This window comes from Polyodon spathula, chromosome 21 (genome assembly GCF_017654505.1).
Source record: "Polyodon spathula isolate WHYD16114869_AA chromosome 21, ASM1765450v1, whole genome shotgun sequence".
Taxonomy (NCBI): domain Eukaryota; kingdom Metazoa; phylum Chordata; class Actinopteri; order Acipenseriformes; family Polyodontidae; genus Polyodon; species Polyodon spathula.
In genome coordinates this window covers 10795823-10812500 of record NC_054554.1, presented here as the reverse complement: position 1 = coordinate 10812500, position 16678 = coordinate 10795823, and the positions used below count along the sequence as shown (strand labels likewise).

At 40.6% G+C, this 16678-nt stretch overlaps 1 protein-coding gene across 2 annotated transcripts; it reads right to left on the bottom strand.

The window, feature by feature from the left end:
• Positions 1-2352: 2352 nt before the first annotated feature.
• On the bottom strand, positions 2353-16182 carry LOC121296004 (exocyst complex component 3-like protein). 2 transcript variants are annotated; one of them, XM_041221126.1, is made up of 13 exons: positions 15709-15977; positions 12948-13108; positions 12297-12516; positions 11222-11897; positions 10823-10940; positions 10086-10211; positions 9146-9246; positions 8573-8683; positions 7943-8093; positions 7515-7637; positions 6416-6571; positions 3840-4003; positions 2353-3116 (listed from the first exon to the last, which is right to left on the bottom strand). In XM_041221126.1, exons 1-13 carry the CDS (start codon positions 15947-15949, stop codon positions 2930-2932), a joined length of 2535 nt encoding a protein of 844 aa, XP_041077060.1. In that variant the 5' UTR covers positions 15950-15977; the 3' UTR covers positions 2353-2929. The 2 variants fall into 2 exon arrangements, with proteins under 2 accessions (XP_041077060.1, XP_041077061.1); XM_041221127.1 differs by lacking the exon at positions 2353-3116 and having other exon boundaries at positions 3905-3998; positions 15709-16182.
• Between the last annotated feature and the right edge of the window lie 496 nt (positions 16183-16678).

The following is a 16678-nucleotide window of genomic DNA, read 5'->3' as shown; positions in this document are numbered from 1 at the left end:
GTAAGTGACTTGCTGATGCATAGTTCATACACCGAGTCTCGTATCTTGTAAAGTGCTTTGTTTGATGGTGGTCCACTATGAAAGGTGCTGTGTAAAAATACAGAGTATTATTAAAGAACATTGACACCTTGCACCTTAATAACAAATTCTAAATCACCCCATTGCCTGCACCTAAAGCACTGCCAACTGATGAGAGAAGTAGAAGCTGTATAAAAGTCAAATAAATATCTTACCTGTTTATATAAGCTTCTCAAGTTCTTTAAAATAAAATAAAAAATCTTTTTAGCATGTTGTAAAGGGAAACATTTTTTTAAAACCAGCCATGAAAACGAATCACATATCTGAAAGTGCATGGACACAGTGGAGTCGTATCTCCCTGGGGCAAAGTTTTCTTGGAGTGCCAGGGAAGCCATGTGATTTTATCAGCATAAAACAAGCTTGCTTAACTGTTTCACTGCTGATAATAACAGCACAATATTTGAGTAGCTCTTTGATAAGGGCTGCAGTGTGGGAAGGTATGGGTATAAGCAGCTCAGTGGTTTGTAATAGGTTCAATAAAGCCACTTCCTGTTTCTGTAATAAATAAATAAATAAACAAACAAATACTCAGTATCAAAGGTTAATCAGTGAGTCAGCCAAGTGTTTTATCTTTATCAGTACCTTGTACCTGAGCAGTCTTAATTCAGAACTGCTGATAAAGGGCCAGGAACTGAACCTATTACCATAGCAACCAACCTGTTGCCCCTGGCAGTTCAACGTTTCACTTCCAGATTGTGGTAAACACCGAAATAACTTTTAAATCATTAATTTACTGTATAACCACGGGGGATACTTTGGGTTCCAAGTCTAGTTCTGTCAGAGTTTGCAGTAGATAAGTAGATAAAATGTTCCCTAAGTTATAGGATTTAGAATCGCTTTTTTTTTTTTAAAGACTCTTAGATTCCTCTCTGAAAAGTTGTCTTGAATTTGCATCAAAATAGTGCCCCAAAAGTGTTCAGCTCTTTTTTCACAGTGGGTTAAGAAAGTTCTTTATTAAAAAATATAGGATTTAGTTCAATAAATATCATACACACAGGGTAAGAACAAATCTGTCTCTATTATATATAGTTAAAACAAGTAGAACGAAACTCAAAAGGTTAAAACTATCCATCTTTTTAATATACTTATTAAAATATCCGACTTGTGAGGAGTTATCTTTGATATAAATTATATTTAAAAACTAGATTTGACTGGTTCCTTTATCAGCTTTGTTTTATGCACATCGTTTGCACTGTGCAATGTGTTGGAATATCCTGGACAAGTGTCACACTTCATAAAATAAAATGAAGGTGATGTGTTTGTATTTAAATGGAGACAGCAATCTCACTCAAAGCCCCATGAAATCTTCCAACATGCCTCTCCTGCCCCTCAGAAATACCGGAGCTCCCTGCAGCCAGCGAGTGCCCTTCAGAGACTAACATTCTCCTGGCACTCTACAGTGATGCTTTGAGTAACCCTGTGATGCAGAAGATTGGGTCGGCTGTATAAGAAATAAGGAAAGGTTACATTCGAAGTGACGTTTCAGTCTACCCCGAGGGTTTTAAAAAAGGGTTAATTGTTAAATTAATGGTTTTGAATGACTGAATTAAGGCTATTCGGTCTATAGTTCAGCCAGCTGTATCAGATTATTGTGATTATTTTTTTCCTTTGAGATAAACTCTTAACAGAGTAAAATTCTGTACAGGGTGATAAGGATATGTCATGCAGAGTAATGGAGAACATTTTTCATGTTCTTATCAGACAAGTTTCAGTTTGTATACTCAGTGGGAAAATAACCCCAGTTTTACAAAATCAATGCGTAGCTTTAAGCCTAAAACATACATGTCCATTATATCTGCTAGTGGTGTACATGGTTAAAAAAACAAAACAAAACAAAACAAACCACACCTTACACATCGGGTGCAACGGGACTTTCAAATAGAGTAGCAAACCAGAGTGAATGTGGCAAACCACTTAGAGGCTATTAACCAGCAAATCAGCCTCACTACAACAGCTGCTGAAGAGAGACGGATCATAAAGTGCTAAGATTGAACAAAAAGATTGCAAATAAATGCTGAACAGTAACAGATTTAACTGACCGAAAACAACACATAGTAACGAAAAACCAGTACTAACAATAATTTTAGTATCGCAGATGTCTGACAGTCAATGCTACGATATTCAAAATTCATTATATTTATCGGATGACCATGGCCTAGATTCTGATACCCACAAGTAATATAAGAGTTCTCTGAACCTTCACGTTAGTATTTTTCCAACACTTATCTCAAATAGTAGAAAGAAATTATCCACACATTAAGTATGCTTCTTTTTTTAAGCTGTCATTTATTTGTGTGTTATACAGCATGAAGTATTCAATTTATTCAAAATACATTCAGAATTCCTGATTCAAGTCACAGGAATTAAAATAAATAGCACTGATTCCACTGAGCAAGAGGGGGAATTTCTCTTGAAAAAACTGCTGTAGATACTTTGTGAAAGCGAACGTCAAGAGCATGGACAGAAAGGGGACATGAAGAGTTCAGGGGCTTGGTCAGGCTTTCACAATGCATATTTCTTATGCTCAGTAGAACCTACAACTATTCATTAATTGAACTTCTACCCTCACTGCAATGGGCTAGATTCTCAAAGCTATTTACTCAATTAATAGTCATACATTTTTTGTTTAAAAAAGTAAAAAAAAACAAAACACTATTTACATTATATTTTTTTTTTTTTTTAAATGCCAATGACAAATTGAAGTAATAGCTCTGAGAATCTGGCCCACTCTCTCTCTCTCTTGCTATCCTGAAGCATAGCTGGATGTCTTGAATGTAAACTGGCACCACATTGTGGGCATTATCTTTTTTCTCACTCCCTCTCCACCCCCTGGTGTTTGCTGTCTTCTGTCTCAGGCACACTTAGTAGTTGGCAGGCAGAATGGCAAGCTGGGAGTGGGGACAAGGATGTCATTGAAGATGGGGCGATACCCTTGGGGTAGGGGATGGGCACTCTGCTGCAGTATGTCCAGCACTGTCCCACGCACCTCTCTCGGGACGTCCCCTCTCATGTCCAGCAGGACCAACACATGCTCCTCGCTGAGGGAAAGCACACACAAACAAATTCAGAAACAGGAGATTTTGAAAGAAACCCTTAAAAAGCCAGAGGTTTATTAGAGTCTATTACTAATGTTAAAAGTAGAAGCATTCAGATGAAAGATCACGTTGAATAAGAGTCATATAAGCTGACAAAAAAAAATGTATTTAAATGTGTACAGTATTTAAATTGTCATTACTCGACCTTGTGGCTTGAATGTGTCGTGGGAATGAGTTACATATTACAAGCATGCTGGTTCGTGGGGATCAAATAGGGACTAGAGCAGGGGTATCAAACTCTATCCTCAAGGGCCGCAGGGTCTTCTGGTTTTAATTCCAACTTAAGCTCTCAAATAACTTAATTGATCTAATTATTTGTTCAATTGGACATATTTCATATTTTTTCAAGGTCTTTTACAGTTGGTTCAAGGTACACTACCTATAAAACATTTTGAAGCCTGGAGGGAAGTATTACATTTAACCAATTAATCAAATAATTAGACCAATTAAGTAATTGAGAGCTTGGATGGAACGAAAGCCAGAAGACACTGCGGCCCTCCAGGAACTGAGTTTGACACCCCTGGGCTAAAAATTAAATAATGGACTGAGACATACTACTGACCCTAGAGCAGGTATTGACCAACAGCATCAGATGATCCACACACATCAAAACAGATTAGGACAAGACTGACCATTGATACAAATAAAGAAAAAGTAGAGCGTTACCTGATGTCAGGGTACTTGGTGACGAGTCCAGACACTTCCAGACTCAGCATGGAGGTGTCATTGACCCGGATAATCTCAGCCAGTGCAGACAGCACCCCAGTCAGCATTTCACAGCTCTGTGGCCCCTGACTGCAGGCACAGTGGTCTTCATCTTGTCTGCTGCTCTATGGACAAACAAAGCATTCATGACAGTCTAAACCCTCTTTGGGTTCCTGCCTCTGTACTCTTGTCACAATGGACAGAGAGAGAGAGAGTGCATTACTCACTGCTCTTTAGTGAGAACACAATATATAAGAATGTCACTACATTTTGCAAGGCTGTTAAAGAATGAGGTTAATACAAAACTGAAAAGAAACAGTGGACTAAACAGAAAACATAATGACTTTGAGTGGAACAAGATGTTTTTTAACCTTATCCTAGATTGTTTAAAACAATTAGTTCTTCCCAGTAGGGAAAAATGGTGTTCTAACAAGGGACAGGCCTTGATGGGCCAAATGGCCTTTTCTCATTCCCAAACGTTTCTATGTTCTTTCACACACACACACACAGTGGCTTGCAAAAGTATTCAGACCCCTGACCAATTCTCTCATATTACCGAATTACAAATGGTACATTGAAATTTCGTTCTGTTCGATATTTTATTTTAAAACACTTAAACTCAAAATCAATTATTGTAAGGTGACATTGGTTTTATGTTGGGGAAATATCTTGCTTGCATAAGTATTCAACCCCCACACATTAATATTTGGTAGAGCCACCTTTCGCTGCAATAACAGCTTTAAGTCTTTTGGGGTAAGTATGTACCAGCTTTGCACACAGTGTCGGAGTGATTTTGGCCCATTCTTCTTGGCAGATTTGCTCCAGGTTGTTCAGGTTGGTTGGACGACGCTTGTGGACCTCAATTTTCAAATAGTGCCACAGATTCTCAATGGGATTGAGATCAGGACTTTGACTGGGCCACTGTAGGACATTCACCTTTTTGTTCTTGAGCCACTCCAGTGTTGCTTTGGCCTTGTGCTTGGGATCATTGTCCTGCTGAAAGGTGAATTTCCTCCCAAGCTTCAGTTTTTTAGCGGACTGAAGCAGATTCTCTTGCAGTATTTTCCTGTATTTTGCTCCATCCATTCTTCCTTCAATTGTAACAAGATGCCCAGTCCCTGCTGATGAGAAGCATCCCCACAGCATGATGCTGCCACCACCATACTTCACTGTAGGGATGGTGTGTCTTGAGGCATGGGCAGTGTTAGGTTTGCGCCACACATAGAGCTTTGAGTTTTGGCCAAAAAGCTCTATCTTGGTCTCATCTGACCACAAAACCTTTTCCCACATCGCAGCTGGGTCACTCTCATGCTTTCTGACAAACTCCAGACATGCTTTCAGATGCTACTTTTTGAGTAACAGCTTCTTTCTTGCCACCCTCCCATACAGGCCAGTGTTATGCAGAGCTCTTGATATGGTTGACTGGTGCACCATTACTCCACTCCCAGCCACTGAACTCTGTAGCTCCTTCAAAGTGATTGTTGGCCTCTCTGTGGCTTCTCTCACAAGTCTCCTTCTTGTTTGAGCGTTGAGTTTTGAGGGACGGCCTTTTCTTGGCAGTGCCTGGGTGGTGTGATGCAGCTTCCACTTCCTGATTATTGATCCAACTGTGCTCACTGGGATATCCAAACACTTGGACATTATTTTGTACCCTTTCCCTAATTTATGCATTTGTATTACTTTATCTCTAACTTCTATAGAATGTTGTTTGGTCTTCATTTTCCTTCAGATTCACAGCCTTACCAATGATCCTTCAACAGTGGGGTTTTTATCCAGAAAATGTGACAGCAACTTTAATGGTTCACAGGTGGAGGCCAATGGTAAGGTAATTGTGTCCTCGTTAGGGCAATTTCTTTCATCGGTGCAAACTGGGAGCTTCCACAGCACAGGGGTTGAATACTTATGCAAGCAAGATATTTCAGTTTTTTATTTTTCTTAAAAATATTTCCCAACACAAAACCAATGTCACCTTACAATAATTGATTCTGAGTTTCAGTGTTTAAAAATAAAATATCAAACAGAACAAAATTTCAATGTACCATTTGTAATTCAGTAATATGAGAGAATTGGTCAGGGGTCTGAATACTTTTGCAAGCCACTGTATATATACATATACATACACACACACACACAGTGTATATATATATATATATATATATATATATATATATATATATATATATATATATATATATATATATATATGTTTTTATTTTTGTAGCTGGATCTGATAACCACAAGCTCATTAGTGATTTTTATTTTGAAGCCTTGGAATGTAAAGCGCTATGTGGGAGTGGATTGCATAGCATTGTACTGTATTACATTGTATTGTATTTACCTCAGGGGCAATGTCATTGTCTCATTGTTTTGCATCTCTCCATTGATATAAAGAGAGCGAGAGAGAGGAGAGAAAGGTTTGTCACTGAATGTCTTTTCTTGTACCATTTGTAAATGATATATCATTGTATACTACCATAGTCATGGCAATCTAAAAAGTACTGGACTGCACTGTAAATTGAAGCAGGGCTTTTGCTCACCATGCTGTGAAACAGGTCCTCCAGCTGCAGTGCATCCTGGGCCATCCTGTCTGAGAGACGGCTCCTCTCCTCTGAGTTGCGGCAGACCATCGGTTTCTGCATGAGGGTGCGTACATACTCCACCACCAGCGCCCACTGGCTCTCCAGCACCAGGAACTGTAGCAGCACAACATTGGGAGCATGACATTTTTGTATAGTTAAAACATTGCAGTAGCTATATATAAATGTGTTATAACAGATAGAATATTCTCTATTGATAGAATGATTAAATAAAGGTCCATTTCTTTATGGTATATTGAATTGAACAACGTTCGTGTGCAGAATTGCAGCAATTACAATAAAGCTGTGATATCAACAAAAAATAGTGTCTAAAAAAGTTGCAAGACTAGGGGCCTTTTATAACATACCCTCTTTTGTAGACATTACATTTATAAGCTGTTGCATATGTGAAATGTTTTTGGTCAGATATCACTTCATTTTTTAACCAATTCTTGTTCACATTTTTAACTAAGAAAAAAATCTTCTGATTTGAACTAATTTCTCCAGGGTAGACAAATACCTGGACAGTTCACCATGCTTTAGACAGCAAGGCCGACTTCACAGTTTTCTGTTTTATTTTATCCAGATTTGGCCTGAGTGTTGCCAGAAAACAAGCTCCTAGTAGCCATCGTAGTAAATAAACGTTTAATTAAAAAAAACATTCCCTAGTTAATAAATATCTCCACAAGCATGGCGAAGTTCAGGAAACTCTTAATTTACTTTATGTTTTGCATCTTCTAATTGCATCTGGTGTTAAGAGTTGTACAGAAACAGAGGTTGAATGCTAAAAGGCAAATGAAAAAAAAAAATAAAGAAAATAAAATTTAAAAACTCCTACAGTACCTACCTACCCAATACTATTATAATGATCATCTCACGCCCTCTTATTAAAAAGTCTAATTTCCAAGGAAACCTTCCAAGCTGAACAATACTGAAATTCATCATAAGTGTATCCAAAGTACAGCTCCTCAGAGGGGAACTGAAAACTGCGCTCTGTAACAATCAAACAATACACCCCAGTGTGGGTCCTTTGATGGTGTTTTGTCACAGTCAGATGTACCTGGAAATAGGGCTCCCGGACACTCCTGTAGTGGTTGCAGTGCTGGTCCACGGAGATGCAGATGCCGTCAATCAACTTGCAGTCTGACAGCCAGGAGCGAGACAGAAAGTGCAGGAACTGTGGCTGCAGACAGGCATGACCTTTAGAATTATTTTCAGTGTGATTACAGTAACTGTTGTGCAGCTAAAACCATCACTTTACTGTGGTTGCCCTGTTCTGGACTCGATTTGGACTCCTACTTCCCTGTAGACCAGATCTAGGTATTCTTCTTTTGCCTTGCTGTAGATGATTGAATTAGTATTTCGTTTAATAATGTGACAAACAAGGTCTTTTTCAACATTGACCCCAATTGATGATGTTTTGTTCACATACCCTGGGTCAGCTGGGGAAAGCTACCTGCTACATAGAAAGACCTCTCAATGCCTTACCTGAACCTCAAAGAGCAGCTTGTCGATAACTAGTCTGCAGGCTCTTTTTGTTGTTCTCTCTAGCACCACCTGTGGACAGGGATGTGCTCTGTTGACACGGTACTGTGGGGCAGTGCTCTGCTGCTGCTGCTGCAGACTCTCAATGGCGCCCCTGAAACACAGACACAGGAACACACTGCTGAGACTCAAATAACAGGCACTAACCCTTAAACCAATGTGTTGATCCCTGGTGTGTCTCAACTGCTCCGGTGCAGAGCTATAATCACAATACTGTCCAATGTGCTGTTACTAGCCTTGCTCAGGTATGCCTTCACAGTTCCTGTGCAGAATATCCTCCCATTCTGCCCCAAGAGTTCCAAGGTGTATTCTTTTCCTTAACCGCGTGTATTAAAGTGCAGAGGTTCCAGGTAACTGTAAGACCTGGCTCAGCTTTTTGTAAAGAATTTGTGATGTCTGAGAATTTAGGGCATGTAAGGATAGATTGAACGCCAAATGTATAGTATACCTGAGTGTTTGAGGGGCAGAGGAAGAACTTTGGACCAACACAGCATAGAAAAAGAATCCCTGGCCCAGGTAAATCTCAAAGGACCTTGACGTGTTCTCCCCAGCTATTTGCAGACATGTCCTCACCTCAAGGAGATGCAGCTGTTGATTGCAGCCAGCAGATAGTGCAGGTAATACCTGGGGTTTGTATGGTCCTTCCGCCACTCCTTCCCATAGTCCACCAGAGCTTCACGAAGCCTGTAGATAGGTGGAGGGAACAGATTGGGTCACATGTCCAAACGAGATGAGGAACATGGCACCCAAGTCATTTGGCAACGTTTTCTCTGAATTATTTAAATGTCAAAATGAAAACCAATGACCCAAGTTTTTAAAGGCTACATTAGCCTAGGTAAGTATTAAAATTTAAACTAAATAATGGTAGAACAGAAGAATGGTAATTTTACTTCCACTGAATAATTTAGGTTGAGCAACAGTAGCACACGATGGTCAGTCGTGTGCAAGGTTAAGAGGAGTCTTGTTCTACTATTGTACTTTCTGGCTCCCTCAAGTATTTGGAAATAATCAGAGCACTGCTCATATTTCTCTCCCCGTCTCTCAGTTATAATCACTAGTACACACTGCCTGTATGTTCTCAGCTCTGATCACTGTTTCATTCTGGAATATTCCAAGCCTGTTCTGTGAGAGTGAAGAAATCCTTACCTGGTGAGAAAGGTCTCCAACTCATAGAGGCCCATGACAATCATCTGGTCTCGCAGCGCCTCACTGATCACCAAGGCAACACGCGCATTCTCCTCCAGCATCTACAGAGCGAAGGGAAGGTTGTGGTCATCTGGTGTGCACTTTCTTTCCATTTATTTTCATTACTATAAATTTTTTCATTACTATTTTTTTCTGAACAAACCCCCAGGGGTCATCATTTTAGGGGAATCTCTAATCAAATGGTTTCTAAACATTAAGTAAAATGGATATATGAAATGCATGTGATTTGTTGACATGACCAGAGGTTAAAACAATGTGATAGTAAAAAGTTTTTTTTTTTTTTTTTATAAGGAACTTTATTGAGAAAATAATAGAATACAGCTGTGCATACAAGCTGTAAAGATTACTGTCAAGTGCAAAGTCTATCAATATGGCCGTAGATTAAAACAATGTGGCAAACACATAGTTAAATAACTAAAAGTGTATAATCTCTTTACAGCAGAAACATCAAAAGTCACAGCACCTCATCATATTATATCAGAAAATCTAAGAACATGTGAAAAGTTATGAATGAGAGGCCACTGACCAATCAGCGGTCATCCAGTTCCTAATCAGCACTTAAAGGATCCTAATGACTCAGAAGCAACAGCATGGCTGTGGTGAGGGGATGGAATGGGCTACCTAGTCATGTTGTTGAAGGAGACTCTTGTTCACACAGAGAGTGGTGAGGGGATGGAATGGGCTATCTAGGCATGTTGTTGAAGGAGACTCTTCTTCACACAGAGAGTGGTGAGGGGATGGAATGGGCTACCTAGTCATGTTGTTGAGGCTAAATCACATGGATCCTTTAAGACCCAACTCAATCAGCTACTAGGAACCGGACGAGCTCAGATGGGCTGAATGACCTTTAGTTTGTACATTTTCTTATGTTCTTGTGTACCTGTATGATGATGGTTGGCAGGCTGGTCTGGTAGAAGCCTTCATGGTCAAAATCTGGCTCCTGGTCCCTCTGCCAGTCTAAAAGTTCCACCTCCAGGGCTTTCTGCATCCACTCTGACACGCTGGCCTGCAATGCACCCCACAGACACACAATTCCTCCATTCAGTCAGAATAAACAGAGAGCCCTCTAAACATCTGAGGAGACTTAAAGCTTGTAGCTAACAAAATAATTCCATAAATATTACCTATTTTGTATTTCTAGTCTTTAGTATTCTCAAATGTCCAGCTTGGCATGTTCAGTGAATCAATCTATGTGGGTTTCTATAACCAAAAAATGTATATATTCCAAATTTTCCAAAACTGTGCCATACTAGTATTCTTGAAAGCTAGTGTTAGGTTTCATTAAAATAATTATGTCTTAAAGAGAAAACTGGAAATATTCCAAATAGACCATCTAAGTAACCAATTGTTCCAATTTCTAATGGTATCTGGTTAATCAGCTCAGACACAGCAGGGAGGTTTAACCATTTCTACAGTATATCTCAGGTTTGTTGTGGCTAAGCGTTTGCAGGCAGGGCAACAGTGGAATGGAAGCTTCCTTAGTAAAACAGGAAGGGATTAAGGGTACAGTTTCCTGTTTCTGGAGGAGGGAGGTAAACAGAAGTGATGTTGCCAATGGCAAGGCTGACCAGAGGTAATGAATATTTAATCCTCTGAATGCTACAGAGACTTACTTACCCGGACAGTGTTGACGTATTTATTCTGCATCTGTTCCAGTGCATCCTGGGATATAAGTGGCCCCATTTCCTCAAAGTCCACCTCAGAACAAAGATCAGGGTGGCCCATCATTTCAGGGCTGAGTAGAAATAACACAGATTTTCACTCCAGTGCCCTCTGCTGTGTGACAGCTACGAGTAATGGGCAGGGTGGCACATAGGTCACAAATTAAATAAGTGGTCTTTACTCAGCCCTACATGTTATACAATTTGGCACAATTAGCACTGGGAACTTTTGCATGTAGTCTAGTCCAAGGACACCACAGGCATGAACACTACATTTCTTAAACAGACAGACTGAGGTCTAAATGCTTCAATACTTCTTCCATTTCCCATACATCTTGTATTGTTGGGCACTGACCTGTGGTAGACGTGCAGGACCCAGTTGAGGACAGTGAAGATTTCGCTGCTCTCCAGGTCCCAGCTGACCACCTGCTGCAGGTAAGCAGAGAGGCACTTGTGGCACATAAGCATGTAGGTTCGGGAAATGTGGTAGTAGGGCGGGCAACACTGCTCAAGCAAGTGCTTGACAGTGGTGAGGTCGTTCATGATGCTGTTCTGCAGGTCGACCAGGTGGTTCGCTAGTCCAGGGCCTCTGATGTCCAGGTAAGTGGTCTGAAAGCGGACAGCAATAGCCTCCTCAATGACCTGGAAGAACTTGGTTCTCCAGTTCTTGGGCCTCCCGGGAGGCATAAAGCGAGGGTTGGCATCGTGGGTGTCAAGGAGGGTACAGTCGATCCTTTCCTCGCGCTCGATGATGCGCACTGCTGAGACAAAGGGGGTAGGGTCCTGCCGCACAAGTACAAGTCCGCAGCGAATCACATCCCAGAGCTCCTTCGCTAAGGCTTCCCCCAGCTGGCGCACTCCGGCAAAGTAATTAAAAACCAGGCTGGCCCCTTCCAAGCTGGGACTGCTGGTTTGTTGGAGCTGCCTGTGGATGTCATCCTGCCAGTACTCAAGCTCCATCAGACGGGCATGAGCTTCCAACAGCCGCCTGGACTCGATCAGGCGCCTCGTCTCCATGACTGCGACTGGCACTGGAATTGAAGCACACAAGGGAAATCAAGTAAAAATTAACTACAACCACTACATCCCACTCCAGTCTCTCTGGTCAAGTTTCACATTATAAAGAAGATATTCTTTTAAGTTTAAACCCCGTTGCCTAGAGTTATAAAATGTGTTTCCCCACTGTGCTGTGAAGTGATACAGTGTGTTAAGAGGGACATAACAGTGGGAGCACTTTGTTGCTTGAGGTATTTTATTTTGTCATTGATTACCCGCGTCTGAGATGCACATCTGTGCTTTCAGACATCCAGAGCGAACCTGCTGCCATTGCTCTGCCATCACATTCTTCCGTGACTCTCTTAATTGAGAAGTGCATAAATACATGGGAACCATCACAGTGTGAACCTAGATGCAGAGAATGTCTCTCTTACCAGAGCAGAGGTGTGGCAGGTTGTTGAATGCTGCTGCTAGTCGCTCATGTTCCGAGGCAATTTCCCGAAGATGCTCCAGGGACTGGAATCCACTAGCTTTGCCGCTCCACTCACTGCGTACCTCTCCCAGAGTGCAGGACACCTCTCGGACATCAGCCAGAGCTGAGCGGAGCTGCTCCAGCCCTGAACCCACCCCCTCCAAGTAGGACTGCACTGCGGACTGGGAAGAGGGGATGACTTCACTCACTGTATACAATCAAACCTTTCACATCCTATTTCCTTGCATAATCATTTTTTTTATAATAAATTCTTAAACATTATCTAAAAATGGTATTAGATTCTATAGTTGTCCTAGTTATTTAAATATACATTTCTATAGTGAAATGCAATGACACAGTAATGCAAAAGACACAAAGATCATATTTTTGATAGTGTCGATTTACTTAAGTTTATTTTTAGTGGGTAACAATGTCACACATTCATAAAAGGTAAGACATCAGAAACCAAGGAATTCCAGTATTTGAACCTACTCATTTTTGAAGACCAAACAAATCCATTAGGTTTGAGGATTTTCTTTTTGCTATGAATGGTCACTTGAAAAGGTTTAGAAAAGTCTACGGGAGTGTTAAAAAAAACCCTGACTGACCCCACCTTCAACCGGGACTGCACGGAGGAAGTGCGTTGGCTCTCGCGCTTCCGGTACTGGCCCAGTCTCTCCAGCTGGTCCGGTCGGTAGAAAACCCCAGAGGCCCATTTAAGCGCTGCTCCCCTGGCCAGCTTCTCTGCCTTCTCCAGCTCAGGCCACACATCCACTGATGAGAAAACACAGAGCATGTGAAGGAGAGCTGCAGGGAAGTACTTAGAAGAAGATTGGCTGGCCATGCAGTTAGATTGCAGTTTAACTGCATCATATTTGCAGATAGCTTGCGGTACGGTTTAAGCTTTTCTCTACATGAAGAGCAGCTTGGTTCTGTGGGTGCAATAAACAGAATGTAAAACAAGATATCGTTGTTAAACTGTAGATTAGCAGCAGTGTTGAAGCAATCCTGTGATTTCATAGACGGATCTTCAATGCTGTGGGTTCCATACTGGAGATCTGATTTCAGCAATTAAAGTAGAAATGGAAGTGTTTTCTCCATTTGTTGGGGAATTGGGAATTGAAGCTATTTTTTAGTTTGTAGTAACAGTGTCTTCCGGGTACAAAAAATTTGCTAACTTTTCTATTATGCGGACAGGGCTGGTTTGATCTGTCCAACACCAGCATGCTCCACGTGAAACAAAGCTTACAGTGTGCCAAAGCATTGACTAAACAAAGAGAAACAACGTGATGACACAGCACCAGTACAGTTAAATAAGCAACATTGTAGAACAAGAACAGCCTGACATTGCCTTGAAAGAGTGAGCGAGGGTGAAGACGCAGGAGTCTTCAAGATTTTTCTGATCTTTGAGGGTGCAATCATTTTCTGTTGCTCAGGAGATTGCTGGCAATCGAATGCTTAGGAATTGAGTCCTGTTACTAGGGCTCTGGGAATGGAATCGATAATGTGGAGTGGATATACAAATGCGCCATATTCTTATTAACTTATTTTAACATTAACATTTATAAGATGTCATTTTTTATTTTAACAGAATTAAACAAAATCAATATCGCAAATCAAAATAAAGGAAATTAACATTATGTTAAAAATATCAGCTCAATAAGGATATTTCCTGTAAAATGTTACAAGCATAACACATTCCGCCACCCCTTTGTAAGGAGATATTGTTCTCTGCTTTGGAAAGACAATAACCATTAATGTAAAACTGCAGTGTAGAAGAGAATGCTTGACCGCCAGCAGCTCAGATTTAAAAACAGTGCTTCCTTATAGTAGATGAACCTCTTGATTAAGAAATCCCTCAGGCTGCTTCACAGACAGTCCCTCAGGTCTTTATCAGGCTGTAGCAGGCAGCACCAAGATCAGGAAACTGGAACCCCAGCCCAATTCCCCCGGACTGCATATTGTAAACAGGAATCGCACAACACTGACACACACAGCTCTCCTCATGGTTGCATCTTTGCTGCCCTGCTCTCACACTTTGCAACACTCTCAGGCTGGCTGTATGGGATGGAATATAAAATTGAGGTTCTTATTCGTGGTGTACCTTGTCCATGTTCATATACAGCACAATTTGAAAGTAAAAAGCACACTTTTTATAACAATTCTTTGTTTTTGTTATTAAAAGGTAACAGGCAAGAGTAGAGGCTCTCATAAGAACACAAGAACAATTATAAACGAGAGGAGGACATTCGGCCTGTCAATGTTTGTCCGGTCTCTTATCATAAGAGACAATTTGAACTGCTTCCTAGAATCAACACCCAAACTTCATGTGATTAGATCTGTTATTGAATAAGTCACTCAACACACAATGTCCATTATTACTCAGTGTATATTGTATGTAAATGCATATTGTGTAAGTCTTTCATAGTGCAATTTTCAATGAGCAATCGGTCTGGACTAGTGACTCCAAATATCATGCACTACATGTGTTTACCCTTCCAAAAGGGACTCAATGGTGATGTTCAAAATATTATTATGTGTTGATGGTAAGAGAGGGAAGAATGAGTTTGAAAAGATACACAGTAGATATAGTTAATCCTGCAAACTCTAAATTCCATTTGAAATAGTGACAAAAAAAAAGCAAAAACAAGAGAGTAAGTTACTGCAATGTTACAGCCAAATTTTATTCCTGGGTGAAGCTTCTTAACAATCTTTCATATTTGACCCTTCTGTGATCTTTTTGGATTAACAAGCTTGTTTACGTTCACTAAACAACGTTTTTGCCTCCATGAACTTAAGAACTTACTGCTGATTTCTACTGAGGCAAAACAAAACTACAATTTAAACACACAATAATAGTTTTTTTTTTTTTTTTTAACATCTTTAGACCAAAAGGCTTTAGACTAATTTAAAAAGAAACATTAAATAGCTATTCAATTGTAGCGCCCCCCCCCCCCCCCCCCATTGTATTTCGTAGTGTACCCAGTCACTCCAGGATATTTTAGTGAACTAAAACGAAACAGAGATTAGACCACCTGAAATTTGTTAACTTTAAAAGGTTTCTTTTTTAGGTATAAAATAGTTTCAGAACTATAAAAGTAATTTAAGAGGTCATATTAATATCTCTATCATTGCAACCCACACAAACGTTTGTTTTCTACGAGCAAAATAATCGGGAAATGAAAAAAGAATGCACTAAAACTGTAAAAAGACTGTTTAAGAATGCAAAAACAGGATTTGAATCTGAAGCATTTTCCCTACCAGAGACATGCTTAACTGTTCCACTCATTTGCCAGTTCTGAGCACAGGCAAGATGAGACACAAACAAACAAACAAGCAAGCAAGAAAGCAAGCAGGTTTTCTGTTGCTGGTACCTCCAGTGTTCTGTGTGTCGTCAGTGGACATCCCCGGTGCTGGGACAGTGGCTTGCAGCGGCAGTGGTGAGGAAGACTCTGGCATGGACAGGGCTGCTCCTGCCAGGGATTCAATCCAAGAAGAGCTCTGAGCAGTCAGCTGCTGCTGCGTCAGGTCGCTAGCTGGAGAGTGGTTTCCTCTCACACTGACCCAGACGCATCCTTGGAGGAGAGTCAAAGCAGGAAGGAGGAAAAGGATCATGCCCTCTTGAGTGAAAAGATTTAAAGGGCAGGAAGGAAGCAAATGCTGCACAGTGTGTGTTAAATATGTGAGATTGCTTTGTGGTTGTTTAGGCTGTGTGTTCAGTCTCTGCTTGGGAATTGAAGCTGTGTTTTAGTTTGAAGGTTAAGTAACATTGTCTTCTGGGTACAAAAGGGACAATTAATGATGAACACACAAAAACAACGGATAACTTTTATATTGTGCGGACAGAGCTGGTTTGATCTGTCCAACACCAGCATGTTTTAATGTGAGAGTGTTCACATGCGTGTTTCAATTCTGATAATAATTTTACATTTTTGGTTAGGCACGCTCGGTGGCTTATGTTGTTTTTCTGTATGTTATTTCTGTAGTCATTGTAAGCGTTTTTGTATTTGTGTGTGAGTTTAGAGTAAATCTATATATAAATCTGTGTATATGAGTCCATGTTTCTCTCTCTCTCTCTCATGCACACCCTGGATGATCAGCACACAGCCTCAATCAATGAGCCCTTACATCACTGTCAGCTCACTAGCACAGGAGATGTGGTTGATTATGCTGGCTATATCCTCTGCCGCAAGGGAAGCACAAGTAAGATCCACTAGCATATAATTTCTCACAGACACAACTGCAAATGAACCCATCCTAGACAAGATAAAGTTGAGAAACGCTTTAGGTATTTATTAAGCAGAGTTGTGAAATCCAATTGTCCAGCAACCAGATGTTTTTTTT

Bases quoted from the DNA above. Each gene is read 5' to 3' on its own strand.
- LOC121296004 (XM_041221126.1), bottom strand. From the start codon at position 15,949: ATGATCCTTTTCCTCCTTCCTGCTTTGACTCTCCTCCAAGGATGCGTC. The intron at 13,109-15,708 runs GTACCAGCAACA...TTTTCTCATCAG, and splicing joins CGACACACAGAACACTGGAG to TGGATGTGTGGCCTGAGCTG. The intron at 12,517-12,947 runs GTGGGGTCAGTC...CCCTCTTCCCAG, and splicing joins CCGTGCAGTCCCGGTTGAAG to TCCGCAGTGCAGTCCTACTT.